The 23,962-nt window shown below is 43.4% G+C and overlaps 1 protein-coding gene across 1 annotated transcript; it reads right to left on the minus strand.

Annotated features, from left to right (window-relative positions):
• Positions 1–838: 838 nt before the first annotated feature.
• On the minus strand, positions 839–23,326 carry LOC115194981 (uncharacterized). The gene is made up of 8 exons (XM_029754884.1): positions 23,122–23,326; positions 4,298–4,583; positions 3,849–3,994; positions 3,219–3,498; positions 2,098–2,249; positions 1,604–1,695; positions 1,393–1,513; positions 839–1,066 (listed from the first exon to the last, which is right to left on the minus strand). Exons 1-8 carry the CDS (start codon positions 23,324–23,326, stop codon positions 1,041–1,043), a joined length of 1,308 nt encoding a protein of 435 aa, XP_029610744.1. The 3' UTR covers positions 839–1,040.
• Positions 23,327–23,962: the final 636 nt, after the last annotated feature.

The following is a 23,962-nucleotide window of genomic DNA, read 5'->3' on the forward strand; positions in this document are numbered from 1 at the left end:
ATATACTTGACTAAACCATGTTCATTATTTGAAACAAATAGGAACAAAACTGCATATTACCTTATACATGTTGAAAGGAATAATGTTGTTTATACAGACATTTAAATACAGGAAAACTTCAAATAATCACCTCTGCATTTATTTGCTTAAATCACTGAACACAACAGCTTAGCCTAGTGGCAGCGTAGCCTAGGGGTTAGACTGTTGGACTAATAACTGAAAGGTTGCAAGTTCAAATCCCCGAGCTGACAAGGTACAAATCTGTCATTCTTCCCCTGAACAAGACAGTTAACCCACTGTTCCTAGGCTGTCATTGAAAATAAGAATTTGTTCTTAACTGACTTGCCCAGTTAAATAAAGGTAAAATATTAGATATATGCTTCTATTTAAGCCAGGCATCTATTTCCTTAATGCACACAGGTTTTTACACATTTGCATAGTTAATTGTTTAATTCATGCATGAACTTCCAGCATTTTAATCAATTTCCTGCACTAATGTGTTATCATTTACACACTGTGTCACATTTGTTTTGTCTCAGCATGCCTCTATAAAAAAAAACATTCCTTGACAGAAAAATTATTCCCATCTTTTACTGTGTTTTCGTCAGTTCTTACTGGGGTGCCAATTTCTGGGGGTCTGTACTTCCAAAGTTGTTGATGTTTTTGTGCTTGCCAGTTCATATCTAGCAGTTCTCAGCTGTTCGCAGCCAATGGCTTGTACTTTCTTAGACGATTAAAAACGGAAGATTGCCATAATTCTTTTGAATCCTTACTGAATTATTTCATGTGACAAATCAAACATTAAACCTCATAAACAATTCATGGTAATTCATGGTAACCTTGTAAACAATTAATTTAGACACAGTGTTTATTTGAAATAGGTGTTTATTTGCTGGAATGTGTGCCGTTGCCTGGCTAATTAAAGGGACAGGCGGCTATTTGAGATTTTGAATTTAATTTAAGTTTTATGGTAGATAGATTATGTCGTCAATTCAGTCCAATCTTAAAACTATTTTGTCTCATTGGAGTCTCTCACCAGGCTACCCCCCTTCAGTTCCACAATCACCTGGAAGAGACATGACATACAACAACTCTTTAAGGTATTAATTGAGTTATGACTCGCTAACACGTTATTTTCTTACAATAACAACTTGGCAATACGATAATAAGACCCAGAGTTAGGGTCGATTCCATGTCAATTCAGGAAGTAAACTGAAATTCCACTTCAACATTTTCATAATTGAAACACAATGAGGAAAATTGGAATTGGAATTGAAATATCAATTTATTTCCTGAAATGGAATTGACCCCAACTCTGATAAAAGCACAATGTCTTCAATGCCTGTCTGTTGCAATAAGAACAACAGTCTGTAATATGCTCCTTGTTGTTACCTGTCTGTGTGGATCCGCCCTCCTTCTCTTCTTCCTCACAGTGGAAAATCTGTCCATCTGGTTGAGTCCTCCAGCGCAGCTGAACATTAGACACACCCTGCTTCAGAAACTCTACATGCAGCTAGATGAAAGCACAAGCGGTTAGACAAATGTTCATATACACAGATACATTCTATTTCTCTCTTTCTCTTTCCCTCTCCCTCTCTCTCACCTGCTGTAGGAGCTGGTCACCGACTGCCTGGTCCGTCAGATCAGCATCTGATTGGATCTTCATCCTCACCACCGTTCTCTTTGACTTGGGGGCTGAAATACATTTGGTGCTATCTTTCACGGTGCAAAATAGTTCAAATCTGTGCAAAATACCGTAAATACCACAAAACTCAAAAGGTGATTGTTTTACTAGAGTTTAGTAAGCTGAGCGATGCATAAACAGTGTTCTTTTTATAACGCACATTGTTGAAGAAAAAAAATGTCACACTGCCAGATTATAGAGTTTTACGGTATATTTTACACAGATTTCTACTAATTTCCATTGTCTCCCACCGAGTCACAAAAAAACCCATTCAATATAAAAAAAACATGCATTGGAAAACAATTATCATCTCCACTAAATTATGTCGGACAGGAAAGAAATTCTGGTCGTTAAAGTTATTATTCGGCATACCTTCACTGACAGAATACATACATGTACTGGTGAAGAAGTACCTGGAGGTTTGACCGTGGCAAATACTTCCACTTCACACAGAGTGAGAATCTTGTTCTGTCCAGGGATGACCACAACAACATACTGACTGTCCATCTCATTACACTGGAAGGTGTAGGTCTCTCCTGCTGGTATTTTGGGGATGACAGCACAACTGAAAGAAAGAGAGGGTGGGGGGAGAGAGAGAAGGGGGATTGGGGACAGAGAGAGAGAAAGAGAGAGGGGTGAGAAAATTGAGAGGGGGAGAGAGAAAATTGAAAATAAATTGATTTGAGTGAGGGAGGGAGTGAGGGAACAGAGACAGAGGGGGTGCGGAAGAGAGCGTGAGGGAGTGGGGGATTGAGAGAGAGTGGGGGTGGTTGGACAGTAAGAGGGGGAGTGGGGGGGACAGAGAGTTGAGGGGGATGGGTGGATAGAGAGAGAAGGGGGATGAGAGAAGGGGGGTGGGGGTGAGAGAGAGAAGGGGTGTGATAAGGGGGGGGAGATGGGGAAGAGCAAGGGGGATGGGTGAACAGAGAGAGAAGGGGGTGGGGGATAGAGAGAGATGGGGAGAGAGAAGGGGGGTGTGGGGGATAGAGAGAACGGGGGTAAGAGGGGGGAGAGAGAGATGGGGTGGGGGAGAGAGAGAGAGAAGGGAATGGTGGAGAGAGCAAAGAACATTATTATATTACAGAGGTTGTGTGGGGGGACAGAGAGAAGGTGTTTGGGAGGAGAGAGATATAGGGGAGTGGGGGACAGAGTGGGGGGTGAGAGAGAGTGATGGGGTAAGAGAGGGGGGGTGGGGAGAGAGATGGAGAGAGGGGGTTGGGGGAGAGAGAGGGGTGGGGGGAGAGAGAGGGGTGGGGAGAGAGAGAGGGGTGGAGAGAGAGGGGGTGGGGAGAGAGAGGGGGTTGGGGGAGAGGCGAGAGGGGGTGGGGAGAGAGATGGAGAGAGAGGGGGTTGGGGGAGAGGCGAGAGGGGGTGGGGAGAGAGATGGAGAGAGAGGGGGTTGGGGGAGAGGCGAGAGGGGGTGGGGAGAGAGATGAAGAGTGAGCAGGGGGTGGGGAAGAGAGCAAGAGACATGATTATTGTACTACAGTACAGAATTACAGTACAATGTTATTTATTCTATTTCACTACTCACCTGGGGTTGTTGATGCCGTTGTTCTCCAGTGAGTTACCAATACGGATCTCAGCACCATCAAGTCTCTCAGGACTACTATCTCCTCTGTTGGTGATACTGACAGCTGTCACCCTGGTTACATCCAGCAGGTCCACTCTCCACCAGGGGTTGGTCTCCTGTGTAGTGTGGGTGCAGGATCCTAGGGGATAGTTTGATTCTCTGTTCCCATCAATGGCATTCTGAGCCTGGCCATACCCATTCAGTGATGACTGGCTGGCCACTCCTTTCAAAGCGACATTTACTACAGGGACAGAGAAAATGTTTTAATACAGAAATTACATTTGACATGTGTTGAAGATGGGGGATAGTAGTGGTGGGAGGGGGAGGGAAAAGGGGTGGATGGGTCTGAAATAAGAGTTCAAGAATTCACAGTTATTATTACAATCTCTATACAAGACATAAATACAACATTAAAAGTGTGACTGCAGAAGCAAGTCTAGCTAATAAGAATATGACAGAAATCTAGAGTGATGTTCCTGTCAGCAGGCACATTACTTATACTTCCAGAACATTGATGTTCTGCTATTTAAGCGTAACGTAAATGTTACTTGATGATGAATGTGAAGAGTGAAGACAGTTACAGATGATTACCTGCAGGATTCCCATATACTTCCACCTCACACAGAGTGAGAATCTTGTTCTGTCCAGGGATCACCACAACAACGTAGCGACCCTCCATCTCATTACACTGGAAGGTGTTGGTCTGTCCTGCTGGTATTTTGGGGATGACAGCACATCTGAAAGAGAGAGGGGGAGAGAGAGAGATAGAGGGGGAATGAGGACTCTCTACAATGTACCATAGAGAAGACAGTCATTGTGTTAAATATATAACCACTGAATAGCTACAGAAGCATGGATGAAGACCAATGTATCCAAACTCCTTCAAGACAGGACATAAAAATGTACTGATGTCTATTTATCACCTGGAGTTGTTGATGCTGGTGTTATACAGACACAGAACAGCTCCAGAAGCATGAAGACCATATCTAAACCTACAAGAGAATAAATAAATATGTACAAATGTCTACATTATGTGTCACCTGGGGTTGTTGATGCCGTTGTTCTCCAGTGAGTTACCGATGCGGATCTCAGCACCATCAAGTCTCTCAGGACAGCAGTCTCCTCTGTTGGTAATTGTGACAGCTGTCACTCTGTACACATCCAGCAGGTCCACTCTCCACCAGGGGTTGGTGTTAAACTCAGTGCTGCTGCAGGATCCACCACTGTTATAGTTAGAATTGCGGTTTCCATCAATGACATTCCTTGGACTATATTGCCGATTAAAAAGGGAAGACTGAGCAGCCACTCCTCTCAATGCCACGTTGTCTGTTTGAGTGACAGAGACAGATATAATACACAGGTTTGTTCATTAGTGCACACCTTAACCATACATTTTGCAACTGACAACGTTTTACAGGTTAGTTCATATTAGTCCCTCCCTGTGTCGGCCATATTGTTCCGTTTGGTTCCAAGTAAATACACCTCAGATATATAGAAATACCTCCTGCACACACACACACACACACACCTGCACCAACTTTTATCAAATGTAATTAGTAACCGTTAATTGGGACGTTAACTGAACTAAATGTATTATTAGGCCTAGCTTCTGTCACAGTGGCTAATACTGATACTTAATTCATTGATTAGTTGATTTGGTTTGTTTGTTTCTGTCTGTCTGTCTGTCTGTCTGTCTGTCTGTCTGTCTGTCTGTCTGTCTGTCTGTCTGTCTGTCTGTCTGTCTGTCTGCTTTATTAAAAATCCATTTACCTATCTGCATGGTGACCCTCAAAAAGAGTAGGAAAATCCCTGTAAAACAACAATAATATTATGAATTAATAATACACTTCGATAACATTATATGACAAGTTGTGTAACGTGCTATAGGGTAATGCTGATCATCAGAGATCTCTGACTTTTAGATGGAAGGGTTGGGGTCAATTCAATTTCAGTAATTCAGGAAGTACACTGAAATTAAATTATCTTTTCAATTCTGATTGGTTCTTTTGAAAGCTACAGGCCTTTTTGGAAATGCAACTCAAATCTTATTCCTGGCAATGTCATAAGAATCTCTCAGAGTTTAACAGGTTAATTGGAATGTGGTTTACGTTCTGAATTGACTGGAACTGAAATAGAATTGACCTTAACCCTGGTAGGTATTTAGTTCTCACCAGAGACAGGGATAGCTCTCCTACTCCACTCCATGGATCTGGGGTGTAGCAACATATTCATCAGTCAATATGAATGAATAACATAAAACATTTCCCCCTTTTAATTATCAGTTAATATGATCTATTTCTGGATATCCAACACCTGCAATTTGCTGTAGGATGTGGATATATTATTATTTTCCATTTCAGCATTTCCATGTCACACATACCACAACAACAATAACCTTTCACTAATGTGACAATAACCCATTTTCTTTACTTATATATTATCATCATTCTTTATTATAGTATTAGCCAAGGTTTTGAATAATAAAACAGTATATCCAAACATAAAATGAACATACCTGTATTGACAGGGCTAACTTGTCCTTTGCTGAATCCCTCGCTCCTCTCCTCTGTCTCAGTGTGCGTGATGGATTCTTCTTACTCTCTTTCCTCTCTCTGTCTGGCAAACATGCAAACCTGGGTCATGTTCATTAGGGCACACAGCAGAATTTTTTTTTGCAACGTTTTGCAACGGAAAACAAAAATGTGGGTTTGTTATTGGATAAGATCAGGTAGTTCCTCACCCCTTGTTTTAATCTGTTTTATTCCGATTGGTGCCTTATGAACACAACCTTCTATTAGCCAAATATGGGGAGGGTAAGGTGAGGTGTATTTGGTTAGCAGTGGTCCGTAGCCCACCACCCCATGTGTGTTTGCATTTGTTTGTGTGTGTGTGTGTGTGTGTGTGTGTGTGTGTGTGTGTGTGTGTGTGTGTGTGTGTGTGTGTGTGTGTGTGTGTGTGTGTGGGTGTGGGTGTGGGTGGGTGTGTGTGTGCATATGTGGTGGTTAATTTCTGTATTATCAAATGAGGAGAGACAAACTTATCACACAAGTCAGAGTTATACTTGAACTGAATCTTTATTAATGAGAGCTCTGCAATAGCGATGGCTGGTCGCCGAACCGCCCTCAGATGATTCGTTGAGAGCCCCGACAAATGTTTTATAGCAAAGATCCACCCCTCAGTCTACATGAAAATCAACAGATGTGTGGAAGACTGTTCTCATTGTTCAGTTTGGCCCCTAAAACAATCTCATTCCTGGTACTTCATAGCACAGAAACACCAATTCATTCTATGGCATAAATCAATTGTTAACTTCAGATACTCCCATCTCAATTAAAACCCCTTCTTGACCACACGCCTGGACAAGCTCACTGAGGGGAGTGAGCCTCTAGGTCATACACTACCCCAGGATAGGTGCAACATCAGAGATGACATACAATGGTTCCAGACACAACCACACACATCTTTTCTCAGACCTTATCTCCCCCAAGGCCAAAGGAGGGAGTGACAAGCACACAGACATTGTGGAGACAAGTAATTGGTTCCCCATTAATCACGCCATCCATTCACATGGTTTAGAATAGGTAAAGACACATTCACATATGAAGACAATGTTCCCTCCTGTCCTCTTCTCTTTCTGATATTCTTCTATTCCAAGATGGCGTAGCAGTGCAAACGTGGTTTGTTGTCCTCTCGTTAACTTTTTGTATTTTTCGTATTTTTTTGTATATATTCCAATTCATTTTTCAATCTCTTTTTCCATTTTTTAATTAAATATACCTTCCGGTAACCCGCCTCACTCAATGTGACACGGATCCGCTTTTTGTTGTTGTTGACCCTATAGCCAAAACTTTCATCAGAAGGTAGCCAGCTAATTAGCTAAGTTACTAGCAATTTAGTCATTGTTAGCCGCTGCTAGCGGCCTTTACCCTCTGCTCAGGTACCAGCTGTTTTTTTAGCCTGGATAATACCTGCCAGCCTCGGACTGTTTTTCTCCAATACAACGCCAGATTCCTGCTGTAAACCCTGGACCATTGGTCATCACAGCTAGCTAGCTGCCACTGAGTGACCCAGCTCCGAAGCTAGCCATGAGCCAGGTGCATCTCCCGGCTAGGAAACGAAATTACCACAACTACAATACCTCCTTCGCCATCTGGCCCGGTCCCTTCGTCGACACGGCGCCCCACTGTACCACCACGACTGGTCCGCAGACGTAATTCCATCGGCTGTGCCTTCAACCGGCCTTTGCCGGACGACGGAGCAGACACTTCTACTTACCCCGGACTGCTAACTTTAAACGCTGTGTCTCCCGCGTGCTAGCGTAGCAACGACTACCCCGCAGCTTCCCTGTTCCATCTATTGCTGTACACTGGACCCTATGATCACTTGGCTACATAGCTAATGCCTGCTGGACTGTTCATTTATCACGGTACTCCACTTTGTTTACCTTTGTTTATTTGTTGGCCCTAGTCCCGAACTCAGGCCCTGTATGGAGTTAACCGACCCTCTCTGCCCATTCATCGCCATTTTACCTGTTGAAGGTTGTCTTAGCTGATCAGCTGTTGTTGTCTTACCCGTTGTTGATTTAGCTAGCTCTCCCAATCAACACCTGTGATTGCTTTATGCCTCGCTTTATGTCTCTCTCAAATGTCAATATGCCTTGTATACTGTTGTTTAGGATAATTATCATTGTTTTAGTTTACTGCGGAGCCCCTAGTTCCACTGTACATGCCTTAGATACCTCCTTTGTCCCACCTCCCACACATGCAGTGACATCACCCAGTATAACCAGTGTGTCCAGAGATGCAAACTCTCTTAACATCACTCAGTGCCTGGGCTTACCTCCACTGTATCCGCACCCCACCATACCCCTGTCTGCACATTATGCCCTGAATCTATTCTACCACTCCCAGAAATCTGCTCCTTTTATTCTCTGTCCCCAACGCACTAGATGACCAGCTTTGCTAGCCTTTAGCCGTACCCTCATCCTACTCCTCTGTCCCTCGGGTGATGTGGAGGCTAACCCAGGACCTGCATGTCCCCAGGCACTCTCATCTGTTGACCTCTGTAATTGAAAAATCCTTGGTTTCATGCATGTTAACATCAGAAGCCTCCTCCCTAAGTTTGTTTTACTCACTGCTTTAGCACACTCCGCCAACCCTGATGTCCTTGCAGTGTCTGAATCCTGGCTTAGGAAGGCCACCAAAAATTCTGAGATTTCCATACCCAACTACAACATTTTCCATCAAGATCGAACTGCCAAAGGGGGAGGAGTTGCAATCTACTGCAGAGATAGCTTGCAAAGTTCTGTCATACCTTCCAGGTCTATGCCCAAACAGTTCGAGCTTCTAATTTTAAAATTAATCTCTCCAGAAATAAGTTTCTCACTGTTGCCGCCTGTTATAGACCCCCCTCAGCTCCCAGCTGTGACCTGGACACCATATGTGAATTGATTGCCCCCCATTAATCTTCAGAGTTTGTTCTGTTAGGTGACCTAAACTGGGATATGCTTAACACTCCAGCAGTCCTACAATCTAAGATAGATGCCCTTAATCTCACACAAATTATCAAGGAAACCACCAGGAACAACCCTAAATCCATAAACATGGGCACCCTCATAGATATTATCCTGACCAACTTGCCCTCCAAATAGACCTCAGCTGTTTTCAATCAGGATCTCAGCGATCACTACCTCATTGCCTGCATCCGCTGTGGGTCCGCGGTCTAACGACCATGCCTCATCACTGTCAAACGCTCCCTAAAACACTTCTGTGAGCAGGCCTTTCTAATCGACCTGGCCCAGGAATCCTGGAAGGATATTGACCTCATCCCGTCAGTTGAGGATGCCTGGTCGTTCTTTAAAAGTAATTTCCTCACCATATTAAATAAGCCTGCCCCTTTCCAAAAATGTTAAACTAAGAACAGATATAGCCCTTGGTTCACTCCAGACCTGACTGCCCTTGACCAGCACAAAAACATCCTGTGGCGGACTGCAATAGCATCGAATAGTCCCCGTGATATGCAACTGTTCAGGGAAGTCAGGAACCAATACATACAGTCAGTCAGGAAAGCAAAGGCTAGCTTTTTCAAACAGAAATTTGCATCCTGTAGCTCTAACTCCAAAAGGTTTTGGGACACTGTAAAGTCCATTGAGAACAAGAGCACCTCCTCCCAGCTGCCCACTGCACTGAGGCTAGGCGACACGGTCACGACCGATAAATCCATGATAATCGAAAATTTCAATAAGCATTTCTCTACATCTGGCCATGGTTTCCTCCTGGCTACCCCAACCCCGGCCAACAGCTCCGTCTTCAGTACTGTGCAGTACTGTGCAGCCGTCTTCATCAACCTGGCCAAGGCTTTCGACTCTGTCAATCACCGTATTCTTATCGGCAGACTCAATAGCCTTGGTTTCTCAAATTACTACCTCGCCTGGTTTACCAACTACTTCGCAGACAGAGTTCAGTGTGTAAAATTGGAGGGCCTGTTGTCCGGACCTCTGGCAGTCTCTATGGGGGTACCACAGGGTTCAATTCTTGGACCGACTCTTTTCTCTGTATATATCAACGATGTCGCTCTTGCTGCGGGTGATTCCCTGATCCACCTCTATGCAGACGACACCATTCTGTATATATCTGGCCCTTCTTTGGGCACTGTGTTAACCTCCAAACGAGCTTCAATGCCATACAACACTCATTCTGTGGCCTCCAACTGCTCTTAAACGCTAGCAAAACCAAATGCATGCTTTTCAACCGTTCACTACCCGCACCCGCCCGCCCGACTAGCATCACTACTCTGGATGGTTCTGACCTAGAATACGTGGACAACTACAAATACCTAGGTGTCTAGCTAGACTGTAAACTCTCCTTCCAGACTCATATCAAACATCTCCAATCCAAAATTAAATCTAGAATCGGCTTTCTATTTCACAACAAAGACTCCTTCACTCACGCCGCCAAACTTACCCTAGTAAAACTGACTATCCTACCGATCCTCGACTTCGGCGATGTCATCTACAAAATAGCTTCCAATACTCTACTCAGCAAATTGAATGTAGTCTATCACAGTGCCATCCGTTTTGTTACCAAAGCGCCTTATACCACCCACCACTGTGACCTGTATGCTCTAGTCGGCTGGCCCTCACTACATATTAGTCGCCAGACCCACTGGCTCCAGGTCATCTATAAGTCTATGCTAGGTAAAGCTCCGCCTTATCTCAGCTCACTGGTCACGATAACAACACCCACCCGTAGCACACGCTCCAGCAGGTATATCTCACTGGTAATCCCCAAAGCCAACACCTACTTGGGCGCCTTTCCTCCCAGTTCTCCGCTGCCAGTGACTGGAACAAATTGCAAAAATCGCTGAAGCTGGAGACTTACATTTCCCTCACTAACTTAAAACATCAGCTATCTGAGCAGATAACCGATCGCTGCAGCTGTACATAGTCCATCTGTAAATAGCCCACCCAATCTACCTATCTCATCCCCATATTGTTTTTATTCACTCTGCTGCTCTTTTGCACACCAGTATCACTACTTACACACCATCATCTGATCATCATCATCTGCTCATCTGTCACTCCTGTGTTAATCTGCTAAATTGTAATTACTTTGCTACTATGGCCTATTTATTGCCTTACCACCTCATGCCATTTGCACACACTGTTTATAGACTTTATTTTTTTCTATTGTGTTATTGACTGTACGCTTGTTTATTCCATGTAACTCTGTGTTGTTGTTTCTGTCGTACTGCTTTGCTTTATCTTGGCCAGGTCGCAGTTGTAAATGAGAACTTGTTCTCAACTAGCTTACCTGGTTAAATAAAGGTGAAATAAAAAAATACAAATTCTGCATAGCACCAGGGACATGTGAAAGACGAGCCTGACCTCTCCCCTCTCTGGGCCCCAAGTAACTGAGCCCCAGCTGAGGGAGGAAGTGCAACTGCCAACACCAGAGTCCCAAAGGATACATTTTAATACAAGCATTTTATATAAGCATATTATGCAGATAAGACATCTTAATTATCTATGTTACCTAACTAATTCTGATTCTTCCGCCACGTGTGTTTGTTTGTGTTTGCATGTGTGGTGTTGTTTTCCAGGGGGATTTGTTTAGCAGTGTTCCATGGAACCTCATCAAATCAAATCAAATGTATTTATATAGCCCTTCTTACATCAGCTGATATCTCAAAGTGCTGTACAGAAACCCAGCCTAAAACCCCAAACAGCAAGCAATGCAGGTGTAGAAGCACGGTGGCTAGGAAAAACTCCCTAGAAAGGCCAAAACCTAGGAAGAAACCTAGAGAGGAACCAGGCTATGAGGGGTGGCCAGTCCTCTTCTGGCTGTGCCGGGTGGAGATTATAACAGCACATGGCCAAGATGTTCAAATGTTCATAAATGACCAGCATGGTCAAATAATAATAATCATAGTAGTTGTCGAGGGTGCAACAAGTCAGCAACTCAAGAGTATGTGTCAGTTGGCTTTTTCATAGCCGATCTTTGAGAGTATCTCTACCGCTCCTGCTGTCCCTAGAGAGTTGAAAACAGCAGGTCTGGGTGTAATGGAAATTATATGATTAAAGGTTTGACTAAATGATTTCACCCTGAAAAGGTATAACCGAGTGATTATAAGATGAATGTACTAATGTGTGTGTGTTGGAAAGGTTTAAGCTTAATGATTTAGCAATGTAGGCAAGACATTCAAGGGAAAAGGGGAACTGTTACCAGACAGAAGACAACTTGTGACCACTGTGAAACTGATAACAGGAAGAAGGTCTCCCCACCCAGGGAGGGGAGAAACCTTTAGGCTTGCAGTAGATTATGTAACATGGGGCAGGATATGATAAGCAATGTATGTGATGGAGAAGACTTGTAAATAAGCATTGACAGTGTTAAAGAAGAGGAGGGGCATTTGTAAAGGGGTATGACCAAATGTCAGGTATAAAAGGCTGTGTACATTGTATGATATTCAGAGCTCTCGTAAATAAACATTCTGACCAATTGTAGGCTGGCTCTCCGTCTGCTTCATTCAACCAGAATCTTACACCCTCTGGGGGGCAGACTGAGTAGTTTAGTTGAAGTTCGGTTTATGAACATTGGGAACAGAATTCCAAAGACACTGGGACAGGTGCACGTCCGGTGAACAGGTCAGGGTTCCAGCAGGTCTGGGACAGCAGGTCTGGGACAGGTAGCACGTCCGGTGAACAGGTCAGGGTTCCAGCAGGTCTGGGACAGCAGGTCTGGGACAGGTAGCACGTCCGGTGAACAGGTCAGGGTTCCATAGCAGCAGGCAGAACAGTTGAAACTGGAGCAGCTGCACAGCCAGGTGGACTGGGGACAGCAAGGAGTCATCATGCCAGGTAGTCCTGAGGCATGGTCCTAGGGCTCAGGTCCTCCGAGAGAGAGAAAGAAAGAGAGAAATAGAGAGAGCATATTTAAATTCACACAGGACACCGGCTAAGACAAGAGAAATACTCCAGATGTAACAGACTGACCCTAGCCCCCCGACACATAAACTACTGCAGCATAAATACTGGAGGCTGAGACAGGAGGGGTCAGGAGACACTATGGCCCCATCCGATGAAACCCCCAGACAGGGCCAAACAGGCAGGATATAACCCCACCCACTTTGCCAAAGCACAGCCCCCACACCACTGGAGGGATATCTCCAACCACCAACTTACCATCCTGAGACAAGGCCGAGTATAGCCCACAAAGATCTCCGCCACAGCACAACCCAAGGGGGGGCGCCAACCCAGACAGGAAGACCACGTCAGTGACTCAACCCACTCAAGTGACGCACCCCTCCCAGGGTCGGCATGGAAGAATACCAGTAAGCCAGCGACTCAGCCCCTGTAATACCTCATCCCCTCCCTGATGTGTCAATAGTTACACAACTTCAACCTTTTCTGTCCCTGTCTGTCTCATCATCACTGACTGTGTCAACCTTTTGGAAACTGTGTGAATCTTTTGAGTCATTATTCAATTGTGGCAGTAAATGCTGTCCCTTGACATTGGCACCATGTAAAAAAAAAAACACTTCCAAATGACAAAAACATGAAATATAATACAATTTCCCATTTAACTGTTATTTAATATGAAAACTTGTGTCCTTTATACAGCAAAACATATGTTTTGATGAACTAGAAACTACTGGGGACTAGCAAATCGGCTTGATCCACTGGTATTTTGTAGAGGTGTAGTGACATGTTTCTGAGATATCTATTATTTTGAATGCTAGAAAGTGAACAAACGTATTTATTATATTGCATAGATCCATAAAAACATAGGCTATTAAGATACCTATTTTTACCCCAGTTTTATTTAATTGGTGTTACTACTTAAAAAATCACTGATTCCAAATATATATCCCTGTTTCAATCTGTTTTCGTCCATTTGGTGCCTTGTGAACACAACCCTCTATTAGCCAAACATGGGGAAGATAAGTTGAGGTGTATTTGTTTAGCAATGGTCCGTAGCCCACCACCCTGTGTGTGTGTGTGTGTGGTGTGTTGCTTCCTGGGTGTATTTGATTATCAGTCATCCATACAACCTTAACTCCTCCCTGAGGTGAAATAAGTCAACAGTAGTTTATTTAATACCAGCGCTTTTACTCAGAATACATCTTACTTTGTAATTCTTCAATCAATCAATTATTCAAATGTACAATAATTCTTATTAAACTTCATTAAGAAAATAACAGTACAATTTAGGATCAGATATTCTCTAGTATTAAAAAAGGGATGTATTTATTTCCTCCAGATTTCTAAATCCGTTCAAATGCAGAATTTAGACTGACTGTAAAATATAAAACTTTGTGTAAAAGATCACTGTTAATTTTTTTTAAAGGCATCCGATATAATTCCTACTTTGAGACGCATGATATGGTCCCCCTTTGGCTTATTTTTCATGATCTGAAAAGCAAACGTGACCCTAGATCAGCACTCAGTCTCGGATACCTTGTAAATATGGGCCAGAACTATGCATATAATGTGGATGGTTGAAGTGATGGTGAATAACCCAGTTACCAGTATTTCCCATGGTTAGTTAAAGTGCATTCGGAAAGTATTCAGACCCCGTGACTTTTTTCATATTTTGTTACAGCCTTATTCTAAAATGGATTAAATAAAATAAATTGCTCATCAATATATACATACTATAATCCCCCAGAAAGTCAAAGTGAAAAACAGGCTTTTAGAAGTGTTTGACAAATGCCTTATTTACATAAGTATTCAGACCCTTTGCTATAAGTCTCGAAATTGAGCTCAGGTGCATCCTGTTTCCATTGATCATCCTTGAGATGTTTCTACAACTTTATTGGAGTCCACCTGTGGTAAATTTAATTGATTGGACATGGTTTAGAAAGGCACACACCTGTCTGTATAACGTCCCACAGTTGACAGTACATGTCAGAGCAAAACCAAGTCATGAAGTTGAAGGAATTGTCTGTAGACCTCCGAGACAAGACTGTGTCGAGGCACAGATCTGGAGAAAGGTACCCAAAAATATCTGTAGCATTGAAGGTCTCTAAGAACACAGTGGCCTCCATCATTCTTGAGTAGAAGAAGTTTGGAACAACCAAGACACTTTCTAGAGCTGGCCACCCGGCCAAACTGAGCTATCTGCAGAGAAGGGCCTTTGTCAGGGAGGTGACCAAGAACCCAATGGTCAATCTGACAAAGCTCCAGAGTTCCTCTGTGGAGATGGGAGAACCTTCCAGAAGGACAACCATCTCTGCAGCACTCCACCAATCAGGCCTTTATGGTACAATGACCAGACGGAAGACACTCCTCAGTTAAAGGCATATGCCCGCTTGGAGTTTGGCAAAAGGCACCTTAAAACTCTCAGACCATGAGAAACAAGATTCTTTGATCTGATGAAACCAAGATTGAACTCTTTGGCCAGAATGCCAAGTGTCACATCTGGAGGAAACTTTGCACCATACCTACGGTGAAGCATGGCTTTGGCAGCATCATGCTGTGGGGATGTTTTTCAGCAGCAGGGATTGGGAGACTAGTCAGGATCGAGGGAAAGATGAACGGAGAAAAGTACAGAGAGATCCTTAATGAAAACCTTCTCCAGAGCGCTCAGGACCTCAGACTGGGGAGAAGGTTCACCTTCCAACAGGACAACGACCCTAAGCACACAGCCAAGACAACAGAGTGGCTTCAGAACAAGTATCTGAATGTCCTTGAGTGGCCCAGCCAGAGCTCTGACTTGAACCCGATCGAACATCTCTTGAGAGACCTGAAAATAGCTGTGCAGCTACGCTCCCCATCCAACCTGACAGGGCTTGAGAGGATCTGCAGAGAAGAATGGAAGAAACTCCCCAAATACAGGTGTGCCAAGCTTGTAGCATTATACCCAAGAAGACTCAATTCTGTAATTGCTGCTAAAGGTGCTTCAACAAAGTACTGAGTAAAGGGTCTGAATATTTATGTAAATGTGATATTTCAGTTGTTCTTTTTTTTATAAATTAGCAAACATTTCTACAAACCTGTTTTCACTTTGTCATTATGGGGTATTGTGTGTAGATTGATGAGGGGAAAAACCCTATTTAATACATTTTAGAGTAAGGCTGTATCATAACAAAATGTGGAAAAAGTGAATGGGTCTGAATACTTCCCGAATGCACTGTAGATGAGGGTAGCAACAAGAAGAAAAGCACACACTGTCTGTAATTTTCAGAGGCATCCATTGTCAATCCATTAGCTAGATCAATGAACGTCCCAACAAAGTCAAAGATATACTGTAATCAGCCTTTTGTTTATAACTGTTAATGCCCTTCGACATTCTTACTGAAACATTACTGTCTCCTTTTTCAGAGACCATACCATCACCTGAAGTACAACTAATATTCAGAAAACTGTTCATTTTTGGTTTACGCTTGAGTCAGGACACAGTAAAGATGGCACACAAGGTGTCATCTCTGTCCATTGCCCGCAGTCATGACATTTATGGTAGAAGGGATATCAGGGAATCCATTTCACTTCTGGATGTTTTGTACTCAAATGCATTTGAAGAAGAGGACATAGACTCAGCAGTAGCTAAGACCGAGGAGCCCCACCTCAATGGCTTAACCTCTACTGGGCTGAAAGGGCAATGTCAACTTATAAAGCAACACGCTTTATCAAAAGAGATGGTTATGATGAGGGTGACCTGCCTTCTACCATCAAACTGCTGCATCAGCCAGGCAGTGGGGGAACCACTCTGGCCAAGCAGGTGCTCTGGGATATGAGGAAAACACTGAGGTGTGCTGTTCTAACAGGTCCTACCTCAGATATCACCGCTATCGCCAAGCAGGTGATTCACCTTTTCACTGCAGGCAGTCAAGGCCACCAGAACACTGTGCTCCTACTGCTGGTTTCATGACTTTAACATAATGCAAGAACATTTGTGGAGATTATGTTCAAAAAACATGTACCATTTCAGATGTCAGGAAAAATAGAAGACAAAAAAAAATGTCTAACGTCTTGCTTTCTTATCACTGGTGAATGCCTACATCCCTGGCTCCCACCTCCTGCAGTCTCAATTTATGCTGCAGTCAGCATTGCTCACCCACTGATTGCAGAGCAGTGTGTTGAGTTATTGGCTATGGCAGGTGTGACCAGTAGGGATACTGCAAGGACCTTCCTGACAAACGTTTATGGAGAAGAGGTGCAGCAATATCCGTCAATGATATGCTAAGAGGGAAATCACTGTGGATGATCGGCAGAATGTAAGCCAAAGAATCCAAATGCAAGTGTCCGTTTTACGATTAGCTTCAGAGAAGTTTATGCAAAGCCATTTTTTTTCTCAAGCTCTTGCTTGTTTTTTATATTGATATGAGGGATTATGTTGAAGCGGAGAAGTAAGGTTAAAATAGTAAAAGAGTTCCTAAGAGTTCATTTGTTGCTGATATACTGGTGCAAGTATACAATAACCATTTGAAGAGCTGAGTCCAAGTTCTTTCCATCTCTGCACAAGACATTTTGGAACTGGCAGAAACAGCATTTGAGGTTTTCAAAGACAAAAGGGCTGCTGAAAACGAGCAGGAAGCAGATATGCAAGCTGATGGTATGACCAAAGTCTCACACATCTTTAACAACTGTTATCTACACTTTGCCAACATTGTTTTTGACTCACTTGTCTCTCTTGACAAAAAGTCCTTACCATGGAAATATCAGTTGACTCCTTTTTCATCAATCGGACAAACAGTCACGGATGAGGTAGAGAGGAAATTAGTTTTTTTACCGTTACCTGACTTACTCAAAGTCCAGCACAAAAAAAAGATTACCCACATTACTTTCAGACTGACGTCAAGAACTGCTACCGCAAATACATGGGGACATGCACACCTATACACTCAGCCTGCAATAGGTATACCCCCCTCCAGAAGCTCAGAAGAAATTGCCATTACTTTCCGTGGGCTTCTTTCCTGTCTTGATAAGGCCGATGATTAATCTCACTTGCGCCAAATAACAAAATGGTTGGGGGAAAAAAGAAAGATGAGAACAAACCTGAGTGTCACAGCTGTTAAAATGATTGGACTAAAGTGCAGCGTGTTCGTAGTTCCACATATTTTATTTACCGTGAAACTAAACGCAATACACTAAATATTTGAATACGCAAACTGACGCAGAGAGAAAACACTACTCAAATTAATCACCCACAAAAACCACTACTTAAATATGATCTCCAATTAGAGACAATGAGGTCCAGCTGCCTCTAATTGGAGATCAACCCCAACATAGAAAAACTAGAACTTAAACAGAAATAGAAAACATAGAAAAACACTCCCTGTCACACCCTGACCTACTCTACTATAGAAAATTACACCTGACTTTGCCAAACTCCCCATGTGCCCCCCCCCAAAAAAATGTTTTGGGGAGGTGCCTCTCGGGCTTCCGTTGGGCTAGCTCCTCATAGCGTTGCCCGTTCCGCATACACCGTCGCCACCTGCTTCCATGGCAAGGTCTTGTCCCCTGCAATTCAAATCAAATGTATTTATATAGCCCTTCGTACATCAGCTGATATCTCAAAGTGCTGTACAGAAACCCAGCCTAAAACCCCAAACAGCAAGCAATGCATGTGAAAGAAGCACGGTGGCTAGGAAAAACTCCCTAGGAAAAACTCCCTAGAAAGGCCAAAAACCTAGGAAGAAACCTAGAGAGGAACCAGACTATGAGGGGTGGCCAGTCCTCTTCTGGCTGTGCCGGGTGGATATTATAACAGAACATAGTCAAGATGTTAAAATGTTCATAAATGACCAGCATGGTCAAATAATAATCATAGTAGTTGTCGAGGGTGCAACAAGCACGTCTGGTGAACAGGTCAGGGTTCCATAGCCGCAGGCAGAACAGTTGAAACTGGAGCAGTAGCACGGCCAGGTGGACTGGGACAGCAAGGAGTCATCATGCCAGGTCGTCCTGAGGCATGGTCCTAGGGCTCAGGTCCTCCGAGAGAAAGAAAGAGAGAATTAGAGAGAGCATATTTAAATTCACACAGGACACCGGATAAGACAAGAGAAATACTCCAGATGTAACAGACTGACCCTAGCCCCCCCGACAAACTACTGCAGCATAAATACTGGAGGCTGAGACAGGAGGGATCAGAAGACACTGTGGCCCCATCCGATGATACCCCCGGACAGGGCCAAACAGGCAGGATATAACCCCACCCACTTTGCCAAAGCACAGCCCCCACACCACTAGAGGGATGTCTCCAACCACCAACTTACCGTCCTAAGACAAGGCCGAGTATAGCCCACAAAGATCTCCACCATGGCACAACCCAATTACCTCCTCCCAGGTCCAGGACGTCCTCCATTATCTTTTCTCCCGAGCCCAGGATCCCTGCTCCTCCTGGGCACGCTGCTTGGTCCTTTTGTGGTGGGTGATTCTGTCACAGCTGTTTAAATGATCGGACCAAAGCGTAGTTCCAGATATTTTATTTACCGTGAAACTAAATGCAATACAATACTTGAAACCACAAAAACGACAAACCGTGACGCAGAGAGAAAACACACTATTCAAAAATTATTCACCCACAAAAACCCAGGAAGAAATACCCCTACTTAAATATGATCTCCAATTAGAGACAACGAGGTCCAGCTGCCTCTAATTGGAGATCAACCCAAACAACCCCAACATAGAAAACGAAAAACTAGAACTTAAACAGAAATAGAAAACATAGAAAAACACAAAACACCCCGTCACGCCCTGACCTACTCTACTATAGAAAATTACATCTTACTAGGGTCAGGACGTGACACTGAGAACAAAGTTTGCCAAAACGTCATCCTTGCAAACAAGAGACGTCCAAACCCACCAATCTACTCAAGGGAAACTGTGACGCTGGGAGGATTTATGACTCATCTCATGTTAGCATTACAGATCATTGTTTGCACTAAAAATCATTGTCAACAATAAAGATCATTGTTAGCACCTTATTTTACATTGCTTTGTGTAGCAGGAAATGAAAACACCACTGGTATACCCTGAGCGCTGTATTAAGACAGAGCTTTGAGTGGTTGATTTTCTGATTGATGTGTGTTTCAGAATAGATTGACCAGGTGGCCTCTTCGTCTGCCCCTTCTGCGGTGCAGTTGATTTGGGTCAACTACTGGAATTAGATCCATTGTCCTGGGTGGTGGTCCGCACAGAGGATCCGCTTCAGGAAAGTCGTATAGCTGGTCGTAATTGTTACATATGCCTCTTGAAGGAGGGAACGCAACATCCTGCTACATCTCAACTCCCCGTGGAGTGAAAGAAGTACGTGATCGTAGGTGTGGGGAAGGACGACAAAGGCAGAGAAAAATACCACTTAATACCATTTATTATTCCTGAACACGGTAATGTGGGGAAAAGGACCTGGATGGAACCAAAGCAAAGAAAGTAAACATTAAGGAATCCCCTCTCCTACCTAACCTGCCTTCCCACTTCTAACCTAACCTTTAGCACCACCTGGCTCGCTAACCAAAATACAGGGGGTGGTCTGCCCAGGTCTTACCTAGTGTGCATAGACAGATTAAATACTACGGGTTATTAATGCCTGCAGGCCTCTTGCCTAAACAGTCCCAAGGTGCGTTCCCCTTCCCCCACTGGTAACAAATGAAACAGAATTAAACAGCCATCACTAACATTGAGTGGCTGCTGCCAACATACTGACTCAAATCTCTAGCCACTTTAATAATAAAAAATTGGATGTAATAAATGTATCACTAGCCACTTTAAACAATGCCACTTTATATAATGTTTACATAACCTACATTACTCATCTCATATGTATATACTGTACTCTATACCATCTACTGCATCTTGCCTATGCCGTTCAGCCATCGCTCATCCATATATTGTTATGTAAATATTCTTATTCTTTCCTTTACACTTGTGTGTATAAGGTAGTTGTTGTGAAATTGTTAGATTACTTGTTGGATATTACTGCATGGTCGGAACTAGAAGCACAAGCATTTCGCTACACTTGCATTAACATCTGCTAACCTGTCACGTCCTGACCATAGAGTGCTCTTATTTTCTATGGTAGAGTAGGTCAGGGCGTGACTGGGGGGTTTATCTAGTTTATTTTTTCTATGTTGTGTTCTAGTTTCTTTTTTCTATGTTGGGGTTTTTGTATGATTCCCAATTAGAGGCAGCTGGTCATCGTTGTCTCTAATTGGGGATCATATTTAAGTAGTTGTTTTTCCCACCTCTGTTTGTGGGAGATTATTTTGAGTTAGTGCATGTTGCACGTCTGTCGTCACGGTTTGTGTTTTGGTTATAGTTTGGCTAAGTGTCACAATATAATAAAGATGTGGAACGATACTCACGCTTAGTCCGTTTCTACACACAAGCGTGACATAACCGTGTGTATTTGATAAATAAAATTTGATTTGGTTTGAATAATGTACCAATACTTTCAGTGAACATTTTTAATAAGCACAAACACTAAGTCCCATTGTCATACACATACCTCTAAAGAGTAGCTACAAAATAATATTAAAAAAAACATTCACTGACAGCCACAATAACCAACACAGGACATAAAAAGAAACTCTCCCCTCTGATGAAGCAACACTGGCTTTTATCAAGATGGAGAAGGAGTTGGTAATTGAAGACACAGCTGTATCCCCTGATGAGAGGGACGGTTCAGAGCTCCAATCAGTGATGGGGCCGATCAATCAGCTGCTTTAGGAATCCAGGAAGCCATTTCCTGAAATATACAAACCTACAACAACACAGAAACTGGGGAACGTAACAGTAATGTTGGTAAGTTGACGTTGCTCTTATATCCAATAGTTCTTCCCGGCTGTATGTAATAAGACTTAAGATTTCTTGGGGTAACAATGTAAGAAATAATACATAAAAAAAACTAAATACTGCATCATTTCCTAAGAACTCAAAGCAAGGCGAGCATCTATGTCGGTGCCATCTTACTTACTTTTGATGTAGCTTACGTGTTCATATCCTATCTGGGGAGTAAAAGGTAAAGGGGGATACCTAGTCAGTTGTACAACAATGTATTCAACTGAAATGTGTCTTCCACATTTAACCCAACCCCTCTGAATCAGAGAGGTGCGGGGGGCTGCCTTAATCGACATCCACGTCATCGGCACCCAGGGAACGGGGTGGCGGGTGGCAGTAGAGGCATAATCTTGATTTTACTTACAGGAAAATAAAACAAAAGCATGTGATTTATCAGAAATTGTGACAAGGTAGGGGTCGTATACAGAAGATAGCCCTATTTGGTAAAAGACCAAGTCCATATTATGGCAAGAACAGCTCAAATAAATAAAGAGAAACGACAGTCCATCATTACTTTAAGACATGGAGATCAGTCAATCAGGAAAATGTCAAGAACTTTGAAGTTTCTTCAGGTGCAGTCGCAAAAACCATCAAGCGCTATGATGAAACTGTCTCTCATGAGGATTGCCACAGGAAAGGAAGACCCAGAGTTAACACTGCTGCTGAGGATAAGTTCTTTAGAATTAACTGCACCTCAGATTGCAGCCCAAATAAATGCTTCACAGAGTTCAAGTAACAGACACATCTCAACATCAACTGTTCAGTGGAGACAGTGTGAATCAGGACTTTATGGTCGAATTGCTGCAAAGAAACTGATACTAAAGGACACCAATAAGAAGAAGAGGCTTGCTTGGGCCAAGAAACATGAGCAATTAGACAGGTGGAATTCTGTCTGATGAGTCCAAATTTTTGATTTTTGGTTCTAACCACCGTGTCTTTGTGAGACACAGAGAAGGTGAACGGATGATCTCTGCATGTGTGTTTCCCACTGTGAAGCATGGAGGAGGTGTGATGGTGTGGGGTTGCTTTGCTGGTGACACTGTCTGTGATTTATTTTGAATTCAAGGCACACTTAACCAGCATGGCTACCACAGCATTCTGCAGCGATACACCATCCCATCTGGTTTGTGTGCAAAGAGTATGCAAAGAGTGTGCAAAGTTGTTATCAAGGCAAAGGGTGGCTAAGGGTGGCTACTTTAAAGAATCTAAAAGCTAAAATAAAATTAGGATTTAATGCTTTTTTTGGTTACTACATGTATCCATATGTGTTATTTGGATGTCTTCACTATTATTCTACAATGTAGAAAATAGTAAAAATAAAGAAAAACCCTTGAATGAGTAGGTGTTCTAAAACTTTTGACCCGTAGTGTGTATATATATATATTACCATTTTATAAATGGTCTATAAATGCTTGATATTATTGCATTTTGCAACCCCCGCTCCCCCCATTTCCCCAAGATGAATGGTTTTGGCCACTGTAACGTACGGGTGAATAAGGGAGTTTGACCCCCCCCACACACACACACACACACACACAGTTTTTGAATCAGGGTCCTGTTCTTGCACCAGCAAAAGTTGCTGACGATTCCTCACAGAGTCTGTGCCATCTGAGGTGACAACGTAACTGTTTGTTTGTGGGGCATAGCCACGGGGCGTCTGCATCCTGACAGTTTGTCCAGGCTCCAGTGGACTGAGCTGCTGTGCACTGAGGTCATAGTACACTTCTCCCCTCATTCTCTGTTGTGTCAGAGCATCCTTCAACTGTGTCTCCACTGCAGGGTGAAGCATATCTGTGGTTGTGGAAGCATTATCCTAGTCCTGCTGGCAAACAGTCTCTGCGCAGGAGAAACCTTTTTGAGGCACGGTTGGGCACACACAGCAACGTAGCCTGAATATCGGACTTGTCTCTTTGACACTTTTCCAATAAGTGTTTTGCTGAGCGTACCTCACGCGGGTTTAAGAGCATTACAGAGAGCACTGCGGGACACCTCTCTATGTCAGCACACATTGAGGGCCAGTTCATAGTCTCCCTTGCTCTACATTTTGATGCAGTTGGCCTGTATAGAATTGTTGTAAGGACAAGGTGATCAGCATCCTTTGACCCCGCAGTATGAGCCCATCCTGTACTGTAAACTCTTCTCTTATGGCATAGCAGGGGGGCGACCATCTTGGGGAAGCTCCTTTTAATGATTTTGGCCAGCCATTTAGAATTACTTCTGAGAGCTGGCATGTGACGTCTGTTGCCACCACAGCCCTTAACTCTTCAGTACGCCGAGAGGACAGATCCTGCACAGTCATGACATCAAAGGACTCTGTGTCCTACAGGCCTGTCATAGGGAGATGAGCCCGCAACAGGGCGTCAGCTACAAACAGCTCTTTGCCTCTTGTAAACCACATCCAGATTGTAGCCTTGAAGCTTCATCA

This window comes from Salmo trutta, chromosome 5 (assembly GCF_901001165.1).
Source record: "Salmo trutta chromosome 5, fSalTru1.1, whole genome shotgun sequence".
Lineage (NCBI taxonomy): Eukaryota > Metazoa > Chordata > Actinopteri > Salmoniformes > Salmonidae > Salmo > Salmo trutta.

What these genes read in the sequence shown, in the direction of transcription:
- LOC115194981 (XM_029754884.1), bottom strand. Translation starts at nt 23,326, where the DNA reads ATGCTTCACCCTGCAGTGGAGACACAGTTGAAGGATGCTCTGACACAA. An exon ending in AACGGCATCAACAACCCCAG is followed by an intron (nt 2,250 to 3,218) that starts GTGAGTAGTGAA and finishes TCTTTCTTTCAG; the next exon opens with TTGTGCTGTCATCCCCAAAA. An exon ending in GTGACCAGCTCCTACAGCAG is followed by an intron (nt 1,514 to 1,603) that starts GTGAGAGAGAGG and finishes GCTTTCATCTAG; the next exon opens with CTGCATGTAGAGTTTCTGAA.